The sequence below is a fragment of the Mugil cephalus genome, chromosome 8, assembly GCF_022458985.1.
Source record: "Mugil cephalus isolate CIBA_MC_2020 chromosome 8, CIBA_Mcephalus_1.1, whole genome shotgun sequence".
Taxonomy (NCBI): domain Eukaryota; kingdom Metazoa; phylum Chordata; class Actinopteri; order Mugiliformes; family Mugilidae; genus Mugil; species Mugil cephalus.
In genome coordinates, this window is record NC_061777.1 from 6,303,929 (window position 1) to 6,321,116 (window position 17,188).

Sequence of the window (17,188 nt, forward strand, 5' to 3'; positions counted from 1 at the left end):
TATTGGCGGTTAAACGCATTACAGTCGAGGGACGGCTGCGTGCTGTGGAAACCGACACACCTAAGGCTACGTCGCAACAGGCCAGAACTGTGTCGGTGTTTAAGGTCAGCCCACGGGCCCGTGTGGATGGGTGTTGCACATTGTTCCAGATGATGAGCCAGTGAACAAAACGCACAAAGCTGCCTCAACGGCTCGGTCGTTCGCCAACATAGGAGGGAGAACGTTCAAAACATCTGCTTCTGGCCAACTCGTACGCGTCTGTGAGTTTACAGAATAATAGAGAGTATTAGACATCGACTGTAATCATACAAGCGCCAAGTATTTATCAATAGACCAGGTGCATTAACACAATGCTATCCAGTCCACAGCCAGAGGCCCTTTGCTCTTAGCAGACTGGAAATGCCAGCTACCTGGATGAGTAATGAGATGAAATAAAGCCATTATATGCGTCTTGTTTTATGAGAGAATGTGTCTTTATGGCGCTTGTGTCCCATTTCATTCAAAGAACACTGCGCTTAAATTAGAAAACTGAAAACGCCCTCAAGAAACTTTCATATCATGAGTACAGTGCCTTAAAGTGCAAATGAAGCCGTCTCTGCATAAAAAGTTGGACAAATGTGTTTTTTTTTTCAGCCAGGGAAGGGTGTGGAGGAAATACAGCTTAAATCCAGAATTAGTAACCATCTGTAGCAGTCAATGGAAACAGACTTGATGCAAGAGTCTAAATCGTTTTTTGATACAAATTATCATTTAAAGAACATCTTAAAAAAAACGCAAACACCATTAAATTCAATCTATCTAAACTTCTATCATATAGGACCATCAAGTCTATATGCATGCCATGATATTTTCACACATAAATGATTGTTTCTCAACCTGGACACATGCAAAAGAAAGTACAGTAAAACCCATCAAATCTCTCTTTAGACTGCTATGAAACCTTTATGTATCATTTATCTCATTTTCAAAGTTTTCAATGGTTTTGTCCCCCAACCACCGAATGAATTCACCCGGAGAAAAAACACTGAAGGACAAAGAACCAGAGCTGTAACTAGTAGTGACAGTAATGTACCGAGGTGTAGGACTAAATTCTCCTAAATGGTCTTATCTGTAAGGGGAAGACATTCCTGGAACAAGTTACCAACGCACATCGGAAACTGTGACAACTACTTACTTTTTTAAAAAGAACCTCAAACACCGGTTAAAAATAAATCAGATGCTATGTGTACTCACGTAGCCTATATAGTTTTCTTAATCTGATGCATACTCCATTAATGTTTTTTTTTTTTAATAACTGTGAGTCAAACGCTTTGTCATAATATTGTCTGTTTCGATACCATCTGACTTTCGATACTGTGTCCTGACATTGTCTATCTGCGTCTGGTTCTGTAAGTATTGTATGACTGTCTTCTGCGTTTGTGTTGTGTAGCTTCCTTCCTTAGAACTACAGCTGAAAATTAGCATTTGTGCGAAGTTCAGCACATTTACACTGATGACTAATACATCAACGTTGATTAACGTACATTGTCCCAATTCAACGAAAAAATAAATACAAAATAACAAGAACACCACAATCAAAATATGGGATATGATTACGAGGAAATCTTCATTTGCATCTCTGATAAGCCTCATGTCACTAAGGCAAATGTAACCCATCTGATGTTAATGCAGGTCAATGACAAAGCTCTCACAATAAAGTCAAGCAGGAAGACTTTGGCTTCGCTGGATGATAACGTATCTAAGTACAGCAAATGACACAGTTATTCTTCGCTCACCATGATAGTGATCTCTCTCTTGTAGACATTCAGGTCTGGGACGTTGTTGACATACATCCTTTTGAGGGCACAGCGGACGCCGCTGTGCGTACGAGCCAGGAACACCACCGAGAAGCCTCCTGGAAAAGGTAAAAGAGTCAGCATTACATTGGCATGCTTAGATCTCACCACATGAGGTTGGACTGGGTGTGAATGTGGACACCAATATATAGTACATATGATGTTTTACAAGAAAAACACATAAGAAGCAGGAGTTGCATTGAGTCAGCTGATTTTTGGCAGTAGTGAAATATTTACTTTAAAGGAAGTCAAGGGTCAACAGAAACGTGAATGTTTAACCAGAAGGTATCGTCCCCGTTCTGCACATGTGATGGGACGCTTCCTGGTCTGATTAGGATTGGTTCACTGGGTCATTGAGTGATGGGCATCGCTGGCTAGTTCGCTGGCCAGTCCACAGACAGAAAGATCTATAATAGCGTGCTTGTCGCTTTAAAGGTTACCTCACAACAGCCGAGCGAATGAGCACAACCCTTCACTGAAGAGCTAGTCCACACCACATTTAAACAGCCCTTCCATATTCTGCTGTTTGAGGATGTCGTAGCATAAACGAGTACAAAGAATTCGCGAACCTCTGCGAGGACGGTGGAACTGAAAGTCACGGCAAAGCAAACAAACAATTTGAAGTTTTACTTGTGTGTATTCACAACAGTGAGAGTTACTGTAGCAGACATTATCAGATTAGAAAGGGTGGCTGGTTCCATTTTACTGCACAAAACAGGCAGCTAATGAGACATCGGAAAAAACCTGCTATTGCAGAGCTGCAGGTGATAAGGAGAAACTACCATGAATCGCAAAGTGATGGCGAGGGTCAGCCGAATATAGATAAATTATAAAAACACCAGTACTTTTGGTGAGACAAACAAGCAATTTATAGAACATCAAGTGGAAGCTGTTAAAATCTGCTGCTTTAAATGATACCTCGTTTGCAAAATTTTAAAATAGGGGAACACAAACCTGTCAGGGAAATGAGAAAGGATCAGAAAAGAACAATGCTGCATAAATTAATGGGGATATGTAGCTTTTGTATCTACACACCGGATGGTAAAACCAAGAGGAATTCTGGCTCTGTCGCCAGAAACGTAATATTTCACCGTGGTAGCCTACCAGGCTACTTCATGTGTGCCTGCTGATGAGGTTGCATTCTCCAGGATCAGGTTCTTACTACATCACCATCCTGGGGCTTTTGTCGACTCCCATGACTATGCCAGCCACGGAAGTGCTACGCTATTGAGTGCATTATTCTGCTGAGTGGCTTTAGATGGAATGATTTGTTTTCCAGGGGCTTTTGTGCTCAGCATACAAACTTTCAGGACAAAAACGAGGGACGCCAAAAAACATCCCAAATGCTCTCGCACTGTACAGGACGCTGTCTGTCTGGCTTCTCTGACAACCGGCCGCCGTCCAACAAAAAAAATCACATAGTTTCGCTTTGAGAAATCTTCAACTCACTGAACAATAGCGATGGGTGTTGAGAAGCGATTTCTTTAGAAGAACCAGTTCCAACTGGTTCAATTCAGCGATTTCATTAGCCTTCATGCTTATAGATTCTCCTCAATTACTTTTGTGCTGAATCTTTACGTCAAAGTACGTCATTCACATCACGTGACGACAAGGAAAGGAGACTGAAATGGTCGAAAGTGTGGAAGGGACTGCAGCAGCACAACGAGCAATTTATACGGCACCGTAATTTCAAGCAAGGGCGGCAACGCCACCAACACGCTGAAACATTTGTCGGCGATGCGTGGCATTAAATACCGAGAGTGCCGCGTGTTCGACAATCTCTGGTCAACAAGTGCAGCTGCTGCTGAGTCTCAGCAGAGCTAGTGAGGATCCAGTGACCGATTTCCTATTTTTCCAAGCTCTTATCTCTTAGAAACTCAATAAAATTTCTGTTGTTTACACTAAACCACGAACGCCTGCTTTTTCTAAAAGAAGCTGATTGATAAGCAGAAATTATTATTGCATTGATATCAATAAAATCTTATCAGTGTCCACCATAACTGAACAACAAATGATTTTATGACGAATGATGTCAGTGTTTACTTGCACACAGAGCAGAAAACTAAGACTGTATCTGAAGTGCTGGTTGAGGACGCATGTGGAGATGCATTTTGACGCTAGGTGTGAACACAGGTGCTAAAAGTTGCTCACTTGTGATCGAATTGCTGAACACATGGTCTGAACAGGGCCTAAAGGAGTGCATATTTGACGAAATAAGAGACTTGTGAATCCAAATCGAATCGTTCAACGAATATCTGTAGCGACACCCCCGCCCTATTTAGTAACATGCTGCAGTGTTACATTTATAGTCTCTGCTCAAGCTCAAGGCACAGATGTTCTCCCTCTGAAGTCTGACGTCATCTTTAATAACAAACCACTCAATGACCCGACTGGGTTTTATCTCTCCAGATTTCTATGTCTCTCACTTTTAAATCCATAACACTGTATTTAATGTGTTATGGATGTGAACGCTATAAATGTGACTCGTTATAAAGAACTCAATGCCATGCGTTCAGCTCTAGACTTACTTTTAAGAGGGGGGGTATTTCTTTTGAGAGAACCTTTAGAATGGGCTCAAGTATTTCCTGCTTGAGGCCCCTATTCCCTAAGACGAACTCACAACAATTCACCTAAAATCTCCACAGTTGTAAGACTAGAAGACAGGAGTCACAAGCTGTAAAAGACTTAAACTGGCCAGTGGTGGCACAGTATTACAGCAGGAGGTAAGAATATTAGAACTTGCAACAAAAAGCTGAGTGGTTTTCTAAATGCAGTGGCTTTTTTCTTTTCTCGAATGATGAAACTGTAGTAGTCACTGCTCTCTGTCCCCCTTTCACCTACAAATCTCATCTGTTTTCCCTTCATGCGTAATTTCATAACAATAAAATTTGGAAAGAGAGGTCTCATCTGGGCAAACTTTCAAAAGAAACACAAACCCTAAAAAGGCAACAGCTAAACTCGAACACGAATAGTGTACAATACTTCTGCAGCATCTAAGACGTACGAGTGAGTGTTGCCATTTCCAGTGATGAGAAGTTACATGTTCCAGACAACATTAGAAATATTATTATGAAGTTCTGCAGCAATGTAGAGTTCTGATTGAAAAAGTCTGCAAATCAGCAAAACAGAAGCTAAAGGTCCACGTTGTCCAATAATGATGTTTTCAGATGTTTCTCAAAGGAAGTTAAAAGAAGACATTTAGCACTGAACTCTGACTGGACCCATTCGTTTGGAAACTCCCGACGCTTTGCTTAACTTGAACTGATCAATACAAATTAAGTGACTCATCTAAACAAAACACGCCGACTTGGCTGAACTCCTCGTGTGGACGAGCAGCATTTTTTTCACAGTTAAAGTAGGAAATTAGTTTCCATTACCAAACATTTAGGCTTCTGACAGTTTGCATAACTGCCAGCTAGTTGCCCCTGCTAATTACCGAAACCGACTTGATTTTACTTGATCCCCGTGGGTTTAAGCAAATCCTCTGAGATTTGGTATTTTAAAGATTAAATGGAGGAAAGGCTATTGTTCTTGGGCTAGTGACCATAGTGGTCAAAATACTATTTGGTAACTGAAACTCATGCAATAAAATTAAGCCTGCCACATACTGTATATGTGCAAAAAACATACAATATGTCGGTTTTATTAAAGGAAGCACATATTCAGGGCCCCCAAAGGGAGATTTTTCGATGCTTTTCGATGCTCTCTAGACATTATCAGTTTGCAAACATCAAGCCCTTATAACCCACTTCAGGCTAATGACAATCTGATAATCTGCTTTTTTCCCTTTTCTTTTTTTTTTTAAGTCACCAAAAGTCACACTGAAGCAACGCTTGCACCTAAAAATAGACACAAACTTGCTTTTAGAGAGTCGCTGAGAGATTCTGCAGCTGTTAAGCATTTTCCTGACAGAACACCACACCACCTTGCATGTTTTCTCTGGACACTTCGAAGACTAAAAATCAAATTTACTATATCAAAAGTGGAAAAGTTCAGCTCGCGCATTTTCAGCAACCCTCCAAGAGGAAACAAAACAAGATAGCATTGCATTCCTCATTATGAGCACCTGTTCCATCACTAGAGTTAATCTAACCAAACTGTAAAGTCTATAGACCAAGATTTAATTTTCCTTTTCCTTCTGCCAACGCAAACAGCCAAAAACCTCACGACTCAAACCTCATAACTTTGTTATATCCTGTGCGCTGATTGCATTTTGAAGTTATCACTGTGGAGGACACACACTGTAAACTGTAAACCCAGAGTCTGGTATGCGTCGTAAATGACATTCAATAATATTTGTATTGTTGTCACCTTATAAAGCCTGATGGAAATGAATATGCCGCAGTGGAAAAAGGCATTCCCCCTGAGATTTATCTGAAACCTTTACTGAAGGAAATAAACAAAGAACTGAAGGTCATTTTGAGGGGAACCCCGCACACAAAAGGCTTCATGAATTATACCAGTGCTACTTGGTAAATCCTTGAAATGCTCTTTTATCAACATTTTTTCTTGTAACATTTCATCGACTAAAAAAGAAAAAAGTCCTATAATGAAACTACGTAAGTTAGTTCTGTGTTCAACACTCCAGGTGGCGAGGGCTTTGTACATATGTTTAGTTTTATTCTGATCAATCTGATTCTACTGAAGAATTATACCAGTGCTACTTGGTAAATTCTTGAATTACTCTTTTATAAACATTTTTTCTTGTAACCTTTCATCGACTGAAAAAAAAATAATGAAACTAAGCAAGTTAGTTCTGTATTCAACACTCCAGGTGGCGAGGGCTTTGTACATATGTTTAGTTTTATTCTGATCAATCTGATTCTACTGAAGCTACTTGGATGAATGGTGAGACGTCTCGAAGAAAACTCAACCTCAAAGTCCAGTTTTAAATCCGTGAGTTTGTTTTAATTACCACAAATACAGCTGGACCGTCTTCACTGTGCTGCATCTCAGTTTTGGCGTACACAGTCTCCCCTTTCCCGTCTGTGAGAACTGCAAACACCGCTACAGTTTGCGGCATGCCTCATAACACTGTCAACCTGGACTACAACTCCCCCGTCCCATTCGATTTATTCCACTTCAATTTATGCCTAAAGCCCAGGAGCCGTGACGGCGGCAATCGGTCCGAATTCCTTCGACTCAGGTGAATGACAAAAGGCGCAGATGACAGCGGGTTGAGAAGCTCTCCTACTTTTTACTTCAACAACGTTCACAACTACATCAGCAGACAGAAGTCGCTCTGCTTCGGAGGTTTTATATTGACACTGTGAAAGGCAGAAAGGAGAGGGGGGGGTGGACAGATGAGGGTGATACATTGCAACAACAGAAGCACCTGCGAGTAAGTACCAGTGCTTAACTGCAGTTTCATGTTTGCACCAAAAACACAACTCAAAAGTAGCTTTAAGAAACTCTTAACTGATTGTTAGTGGTAGGAGACGGTGGTTTATCACGGTATTTTACAAAACTCTGATGATATCATGTAATTTTTTTTTTCACGTGTTCACAACATTTTCTACTGGTTGAGAGAGGAATTAAGGCAGTAGATTGACTACGGATCGACTTTTTTACTGTGATGATGAGTAAATATTGTAGAATAATCCCACACTAGTTGCAAAACAGGTTTGCATGGCCCCATGTTAGCGCTGCCTGCTGATGTGAAAATCTGGGGACAGCTCAGAGATGTTATCAACATGAAATGAAGAAACGGGGACAATTACGGTTTCATCTATTTCGACACATTTATTCCTATTTAAGGATATTTTAATGTCTGTGATGCCAATAGCAGCGCGACCGGCTGCCGTAATAATAGCAGTCTTTTTTTCCTCATTCATAAAAAGCTAAAATTGGGGACATTTTCGGGGACAGATATAGCCCGGGGGACAAGTCATCCGAAACGGGGGCTGTCCCCAGAAATCGGGGACGTCTTGTCACCATAAAACAAAACTGACACGGCACCTTATTTTGGCACAAGTCTTCTCGTTCTGCTGCTTGATTTTTCGGACCTTTCCATCTTCACACCTCGTAAGACGCGCTACACTGTCTATTTTCAGATTTAAATATAACAAATCTAAATATATGAATAGAATTATATATAAATATATAATTTAAATATGATATAATAATTAAAACATTAACCTAACGTGACTCAGTTGATATTAACACTAACAAACTGTGTGTAAATGGCTTGTTAACTGAATTGAAGCGTGCTCACAGACGTTCACCAACTTCTTGTCATCATTTGGCATCAAACTCATCAACAGGTGTGTTGGTGGCCACAAAGAGAAAAATATCAGTAACCTCTGCTTTGCTTCTAAGCTAATAATGACTGCTGAACACTGGTGAATCAGCAATAATACTTCCAGGGTGCCACCCAGCAAGTTCAAAAGTTTCTCTTCCCATTTAATTTAGTATGAACACAAACTCTTATGTGCAGTAAATTTCCAGAAGAAAGTTAAACAAAAAAAAAAAAAAAAAGGAAGAAAAACTAACTTTCATTAAGTGATAAATGTTAGTTTTGCAGAACGGTGAGATACGTCAGTTGAACTTGGTCACAGTCTTACTCATTAAGAGTGAGGCAGTCAGTCATCATGGAGCGTAGTCATGCATTCAAGTGAACTTAGATAAGCCTGTATTCGGTTTCCAGCATGTACTTAGGTTTGACAAATGTGTAGGAGCAGGTCAGATAGCAGCTCATTTGATCTAAGGAATATATTTAACGTGTAACATAATATTTATGACAAATAATAATGCGTCCACGCACTAAAAATGTTAATGTCTGCGCTGACATCAAAATGACACATTCGCCAGATGCTGGAAGACGTCTTCTTACAAAGTGGCAGTTATGACGAAACTGGCAGCATGAATAGATACTACAAGATTACTATCCACAAGAAGTCTATTGTTCATCATTGTGAGGAATGTGTGACAGGATCAGTATATTTTCTAACTACAACTGTCTTCTATTATAAAGCATCTTTTACCGTCCTCATTCTACGACAAGACGTCTGAACCAAGCGCATCTGACCAACACGGGAGCACATTCATAAAAGCTGTGGTCATTCGAGGTCAGGAACACCTTTCATCACACTGCAGCTGAACTCAGATGTTTATTAAAGCTCACTTTTTCACAATTCCTGGTAATAAAAGGAAGGGTAGGGTACATACAGCTTTCAGGGAGTCAAAAATTCCACAATTTGTCAACATACCAACCAAAGAAACGTAAAAGAAACCGAAACACTGAAGTGGACGTTCAAATTAATGTTCCTTCTCTTTGCCATCTCTCCACATGACTCTAGGTCACTCCCACATTTGGCTTCGTGCCTTCCTCAAATCGGACGATCGAGAACGGGCAGAACATAATTCATTAGTAGCTTCACACAGAGAGAGAGAGAGAGAGAGCGGTCGGCAACACAGAGACGCAGACACAGAAAGGCCTCAATGAGCAAGCACAAAGGCAGTGATACCAATCACGGGACCGAGAGCGCCATCGTACCAGCATTCTTTCTAGGGTGCTAGAATAAGGCAACAAAGGGGGTACAATGTGCCTATTCATCACCAGTACAGTATGCTAATAATGTAGATGAGATGCATTCTCACCACCCCTCCCCTGGCGGAGAGGGAGGATCAAATGGGTCATTCAAAAAACATTATCAAAAGGGACGCAGTGACCTGCATTGCAATGACCGATGGTGTCCCTTTTTGAGTCATTATGAAGACAAGCAAATACATCTTGCATTTATTTTATTTTATTATAAACAAATCAAAAGGATTTTGGTTTGTGCGCGAGACATTTAAACAATAGATTTACAATAAAACCTTGAAGGAACCCTGTTTCTGCACTTAACAGCAACTAAATTGTTGCCATTATTGACATTGACTGTATAGATGCAACCTCCAGCTTAATCTGAGCAAGGCCTCCATTGCAATGTGATCTTGCTTTGTTTTAATGTAGTGCTCTTTCAGCCTGAACAGAGCACGGTAACTTGATGCAGTCCACCATCACAGTCGAAACAACATCCTTCTCTCCATCTCAGATAAATATTGCCATTTCTGATACCATGACAATGGTTTCGTTTCATCTTCCTGTGTGAGACCCAAAAGAGAGAGCAGATGTGTACAGTATATTTACTTCATATCCGACTTCAGCCTTCAAAAAGTATTTCACAAAATATTATCCCATAAACTAATATCCATAACTCTGCCCTGCCAATTCCTCCAAGTGTAGAGGCTAAAAGAGTGTTTACCCAGCTCACGAGTGGCAAAGGACAAGGTGAAAAGCCACGTGTTTCACTGTGAACACAGCAGCTGTTTGCATGGAAACAGTGTTTGCATTTCTCTTGTTTACGTGATCGGTTGCTTGTCGTGGTCAGGGAGTCTCCGACACCAAGACCGGGTACATGCTCACAATGCCATGATCTCTTGAGCTTGTGGCACGCATCGAGTCCCACGAGCGTTGCTGTGCGTGTTTTAACATCCTGCTGACAACAAGCAAACAGCACACACACGCGTGAAGTCAGCACGTTCATAAAAATACATTATTTTTTGTCGCGTGTCACTTAAAACGCAAAAGAACAATGAAGTTTGCAAATCTGTGAAGAGTTGACCCTAATTAGAGCAGACGGTGATGAGCCTTGTTGTTAATCTGCCCGTAAAACTGCAAAAATAGGAAGTGAAACCATGAGCCAAGGTCTTCCTGTTAATGATAAAGAAGCTGTGACATTTTCTGAATCTACCAACACATGCAAGCACGAACCGTTTGACTTGCACCTACAGCACAGTGGGAGGTAGCTACAGCAGCCGTTTAAACTGATGGTCGGTCGAGGATAAAATATCAGTCGCTGCAGGGCTATTATGCAAGCGAAGCTGACAACAAGACATGTTCCTGGGGCAGTTCTGTTAAACGCTTTGTAACTGCTCTGTAAATAGTCTGGCGAAATATTCAGACTGCAGGCACAGAAGTGATTAGTTTGGAAGCAGCCTGTCAGGCTTTGTTCATTTTTCTTTAAAAGTATGTTTAACGCATCAAATAAAGCTGCAATCACGTGGAAACAAACTTTTTTTTCTTTTTTTTTGTCTGAATTCTAACACAATATACACAAATGCTGGATTACGGTTGACGAAAGTCAACGATACTGCAAACGACACCAACTGGGACGAACTCATTCGATACCTGTCCACAACTATTTCAGCAAAAACTAAACGTCACTAGTAGGAGCAGTAGTGATTGATGGTGTAATCTTTAGTTAGAAGTGCGTGAAATACTAAGCCAAGTACACTACATTTGTCAAATTCATGATTTCTCAAAATAAATTTTCTGTGCATTTCTGGAAAAAGAAAAAAGAAAAAAGAAAAAGCCGGAGGTTGCATGATAAGAGTTTAATGGAGATAAAGTGTCTCTACACGTCACCGCTGTGCTCCTCTTGAAGAGAGCGCGCTGACAGAGCTCAAAAGAAACCACAGAGGCTTCAACTTGAGTAGAGGGAAATGACTGCGTTCCTACTAAGTGTATGAACTGACAGATTATGGGAAAACCGCATCGTATCAAGAGAACTTCAGAGTCTGATAAAAGTCCCCCTTTTGAGCGTATGTGGGGGGGGAGAAGGAACCTGATCGTACCAAAATGATACGTTTGTCTACTCCAGAAAACACAAATTGCTCGGCTTTAAGAGAATCTCGTGCTTTTCATTAAAGTGATACGGCCGCTGGATAACGGCTGAATAAGGGAAAGGGAGATGAGCCACTCAAAAGCATCACATGACCCATTCGCTTCTTCGACCACAATCACACCAGTGACCCAGTGCCACGGGTTTGTAGGTTTGATCAAACCTGTGTAAACAGTAAGGGCCCAATTATAGACATTAGAGAATAATCGGTAATCGGCCAGAAGCTAAGATCACATTATTTGCATCATTAGTAAGTTTAGAACTAGTTTAAATAATAACTATCCCATTTCCCATGACATGCCTCATCGTGTCTGTCATGCCTGACTGATATTTTAGAAAGCTAACGTTAGGATAATCCAGCTTCTATCTGTAGGAGGCCTCACCTGGTGCTGGAAAAGTCAAGAACCTTCCACACACTTGAGTCTGTACGATGGTATCACTTTAATGTTTTACGTTTTGGGGTCATTAGGCCTTCATCAGTGTATTCCAGGGTAACCTAGTTTAAAAATAAAATTGCTAATCACTTTAACTGAGTGAGTTATGGCACAATAAACAGAACTGTAATGTTACATTACCTCAAAGTAATATTACGCTCACTCAGACTAGATAAGCCCAGAGAAAATTAGCATAACGAGTCACTGCTATGCAAAACCCGTTATGGGCTATATTTATTTTCAGGAGCGCACAGACTGTGTTTTTTTTTTTAACTTATGACGTCGGTTATTCTACACAAGTGATAATGAAAGTATTTGTAAATATCTCCCTTCAACTTATATCTTTGTAACAAGTGAAAAATGTAAAAAAAATAAATACATAAAAAAAAATTAACTGGCCGATATATCGGTTATCAGAATTTTTTATACCCTAGTATCGGCCCCCAAAAAAATCCATATCGGTCGGACCCTAGTACACAGATTTGATCAGACGACTTTTGAACCTATCCAGAAGTCTTTTCTGAAAAATAAATATCTCTTATCTGGCAAGAATAAAAATATGTGAAGAAATACATCAATATGAGCATTGGTTTACACTGTGGTTTGGCCTCGTCAGACCTTGAGAACACTTTCTGAGGAGGGCAGTAGTCCTACAATAATGACTGTACAAGCCTCAAATTGCACACACACACACACACAAAAAAAAAACTAAATTTATGGCAAACTCATCAATTGATTTGAGTTTCATTTTCACTTTAAACACACTGCAACAAAAAAGCTGCAATGTGTATTCCTGCAATGGTTCTTGGTGAACGTGCACCATTGTTCAAAAAGAAGCTCTAAAGAAGCAAGCATGTATCCATGCCAGGTAAACATAACCTCAAATGTTAACTTTGATTTCTACCAGCCTAGTAAATCTGTGAGTAGAGAGATACCAGCACTGGTGAAATGCCAGGGGGACGTCAAACCACAAACCTTCAAAGCAATGCAAAATGCAGCAGCCACTGGTTGGTGGTTAGAGGCAGTACGCGTGTTCAGGTCCCTATGCACCCATGACACTGTCAAGTGCAATATTTATATATATATATATATAAAAAACATTCATTCCATGTCTTAAGAGTTGATTCACGTCCCAAATGCAAGTGGAGAAGCAGGAGGGTGGAAACAAATGAGCTCTTAGCTGTGGTTATTTTATTAGAGTGCTTTGGTATTTTCAAATGCCACACGTTTTATTTCTGCTCAAGCACACACTGAAACTGAAATACCGTACTTCTCTACCCATTAGAGGACAAATGTGGGGTAAACTTAACTTGCTGCAGTTATTCTTCTCTAAATAAGGTTTGACCTCTATCCTTTAACCTTTTTCGAAGCGTGCGGATCACACGTCTTTCTTTTTTACGCGTAAAACGATTCGTTCATTTCAATAAGCCCTGAAATGACTGTTAACCCTAAAACCTGACACAGATTTAAGACCTAAAGATTTACTTCCACAATGTCGTCAGTTAAGTTACACCGCTCCTTCCACGTTAAATCAAATGTCACTCTGCTTTCAGACTTCCTACAGCATTTCCTTTCTTTTTACATGCAACAGACACTGCAAGTGAAGTGACGTGTCGTTTGATTAACTGCGCAGCTCTCACCTTGGAACAGATTGACAAGCACAGGTCACAGTGTAACCTTGTGCTTCTGGTAGCACAGCCAGCCATAACCACATGATTACATGATGACACAGACTCATGACTGCTTGCAGGAAGGGTTTGTTTTGTTTTGTCATTTGGGGAAGAGTGAAGGGGGGAGAGGTTTATACCAAGCATGTTTACAGTGTAGTATTACTCGAAGAGACGTGCTTGTCACGTCTAAAGTATTTTGTTGTTTACGGTGGCTTACAAAGACTGATCATGAGTTTGGTAATGATATTAACTAGCAGCCAAAATATGTTAATGTCTGTCAAATTTGTTTTATGTGATTTTCCATTTAAAATGAACTGGGCGTAGCTGATCACCACATTAAGAGATTTTGTCCAGAACTATCATTGCTCACGGGAGAAAATTTTAAACCTCCTGCTACACAAACCTCAATTTAGTCGTCTTAATTGGCTGGGTTAGCTGAGGCAGATATGTACATCAAATACACACTCACCAAAACAAAGTTACACTGGACTGAATTAAACTCAAAGGGTTATTTAGTCAAGGTCACAATAAAATTCAAAAGTAGCACAAACCCACCCTCTACATCAAAACCTCAGTTGAATCTACAGCTGCCTCAGGTTTTGAAACACATACTTAACAACATCATCTACATTAAGTTCAGACGAACTGGCAAGTGAGTGTATGTTTCCAATAATAAAAAAAAAAAAGTGATAAGCACTGCACCACGTGCTTGTTTGCAAAACATCTTTGTTTCCACACTTCCTCATTTTCTGACTGTCAGACTGTGCAAAAGAGATATTTCAACATCTCTGAACGCAAAGCTTAGCTAAGCCAAGAGGAAAGTTTTCAACGAGCCCGGGTCCTTCCTTCATGTCGCCATCCAGGAAGCCCTGTCGTTGTGCGTCTTAATTCAAGTAGCACAAGTTGACATAAAATTCAGGACGTCCTTTGTCCCCCTCAACCATCAGACTGTACAACGCCACTGTTTTAAATGTTACCTTTTAAAAAATGCACGGTTACTCGTACATAGCGTGAAACCAACACTACTCAGACACCTTTTTTTTGCACTGGTATGTTTTACGTTTCCTGCACTTTTATTTCTCACTCTGGCTTTTGCATAGACCTATTTCTTTCCCATTTTTTTGTTTGTTGTTAATGTGCACAGACATGCACATTAATACATTCTTATATACACTACAGGTCAAAAGTTTTAGAATAACACGCAGTATCCTCTGGTATAGTTGGTCAGGGCTTCATCCTACAGCAAGATAATGACCCAAAACTTAAGTACAAGCAATACCAGAACTACCTCAGGACAAAAACAAGATGGAAACGACCCCAAAACTGATGGAGAGATTAAGTAGGGAGCCCCTATCTACTAAATGTGTTATATTAAACTCAGCCTAGTGCTATTTATAAGTAAACATTATTATTTTGCATCCAATATCAAGCAATCCCTAAATTTAAATGTGTCTAATCCACCAAGACTTTTGACTTTAACACAATGTAGCTGGTTTGTGATGAACTGGACAGAAAAGTGAAAGCAAAACACCCTAAAAGTGACACACATTTCTGCAAACTTCTGCAACAAAAGTAGGAAGAACTCTCTGAAAATGATTTACTTTCCATTTTAAGAAAGAAAGAACATCACAAGTGTGTTCACATGTTACATCAGCCAAAGATGAGTTGAAAGTTTAGAATATATTTTGGGGTTATATATTGATTCTATGATTTCCTTTTCTTTCTTTTTTATAACTTCACTTGTTTATTTGGTCTGTGCTTTGTGTTGATTTTGCTGTTATGTTATGTTGATGTCTGTGTATGTTTGCGTACAAGCTACTGGACACTCGCCTTCTCCCCCGGGGATGAATAAAAAAAAGTATTTTCTATTCTATTTTCTAAAAGCAGTGTCTCAGTCTTTGGAGAAACTAACTTATCATTTTCAACAGCTGTAAAAGAGCAAAAATATTTTGTAATACTCGAAAACCTCAAAACATCAACAGAGTGGGTTTAAAATGGCTAGATTGTACTACGCAATCACGCTGTGTGTGATTTCTTGGGAACTGGAGCAGATGTTTCGGGGAAAAACTGGGCTTTTACTGTGATGTGTAAACCAATTAGTAACTCGTAAAGGGAACAAAGCAGGAGGAGTGTGTTTTTAGAGTTGTCCGGGTGAGAGATTTTCTTCATACAAGAGATGTTGGGTGTGTCTCGGGGAAAAAAAAAAAAAGGACAAAAAAACAAATCTTAATGCATATGTAGTGTACATACCCTCTGCTATTAGCTCCTCCACGGTGACTTGATATCGGCCCACTGCAAACACTTTCCCCAAGTAGCTGCTGACTCCAGAGCTGGACCCGGACACCCCTCCGAGCCCACCGCTCTCGGACTTGGGCATCCTGGAAAACTTCTTCATCTTTTAACTTTGTCTTTTCTCTGTCACACCAACCAAAAAATGCAATCCCTAATCGGTGGTGAATTAACCCACACACACACACACAGTTTGAAGTGTAGTCGCTCGCGTCCAAAGTCTCCTATCTACTTATCTGAACCCTTTTCTTCTCCTGCATGCTCCGCGTCCGGTTCTTCTGGAGGGACTACTCGCCGTCGTGTGAACGACATTAAAGTTAACATCCAGGCATCGTGGCGATATGATTCCACCACGTCGGCGTCCCAAATCTCGTAGCATCCACTCGCGTAGAACAACAACAACAACAAAAAAAAAACAAAACAAACAAAAATAAAAAAATAAAATGTGTTCGCGTTAGCTACCGTGACACATCACGCTAGCTGGCTGCAGCCGTTGTTAGCATGCATGGACTCAGCAACAATGAAAAAAAAAATAATAATAAAAAAAAATAGAGGGAGAAGCACAACAAATGAGCACCGTCGTCGACAAACACGTCTGCGGGTGGCAATGACTCACTCTCGGGAATATATATCCAAAGCGACGGTCCTCCCAGAGTAGCCTTTGCTTCACTTTAGCGGCTAGTTAGCAGCCACAGCGGTTCCTCCTCCTCCTCCTCCTTCTCCTCCTCTACCAGACCAGATACCCGTCTAGGTGCAGGTGGGCTAACAAAGTCAGAAGCGGGGAAGACTCGAGTGGGCGTCCGCAGCATGTCAGAAACCCTGAAGGGAAGTCGCCCGCGCCTCCTGTTCTGCCGGTGTCGTTTTTATGTTGAGGTTTGCTGTCGGTAAACTTGTCGCGACTTCCACAGATGACAGGGCTTCAGAATGAGTGTGGCTGCTGGTTTGTTATTTACCCGATGGAAGAAGTGACAACCTAACCTGACGTGGCCCCGCCCACTCTCATTGTTACGATTGGTGTAAACGGAGAATGTATGGAAGCCCAACGATGGCAGGACGAGATAAGAAAATAAATGAATGAAATTACGCATGATAGAAATATAATACAAATCGTTAGCCTAATAGCATGATGTACGTACAAAATAAATGCTATTTTTAAAAAAAGGTAGAATAAGAAAAGAGATAACAGAATAAATGAATGAAATTACGCATGATAGAAAAATAATACAAATCGTTAGCCTAATAGCATAATGTACGTACAAAATAAATGCTATATTTTTTTTAAAAAAATGGAGATT

The 17,188-nt window shown here is 40.4% G+C and overlaps 1 protein-coding gene across 1 annotated transcript in view; it reads right to left on the reverse strand.

Moving 5' to 3' along the window:
* Positions 1 to 16,879, reverse strand: part of bmp2k (BMP2 inducible kinase) — a 43,241-nt gene extending 26,362 nt beyond the window's left edge. Inside the window, exons 1-2 of the mRNA XM_047592282.1 lie at positions 15,855 to 16,879; positions 1,776 to 1,894 (exon numbers count right to left, since the gene is read on the reverse strand). Of these exons, the coding sequence (XP_047448238.1) occupies positions 1,776 to 1,894; positions 15,855 to 15,999 (264 nt within the window). The 5' untranslated portion in view covers positions 16,000 to 16,879. The remainder of the gene's footprint in view (positions 1 to 1,775; positions 1,895 to 15,854) is intronic.
* Positions 16,880 to 17,188: the final 309 nt, after the last annotated feature.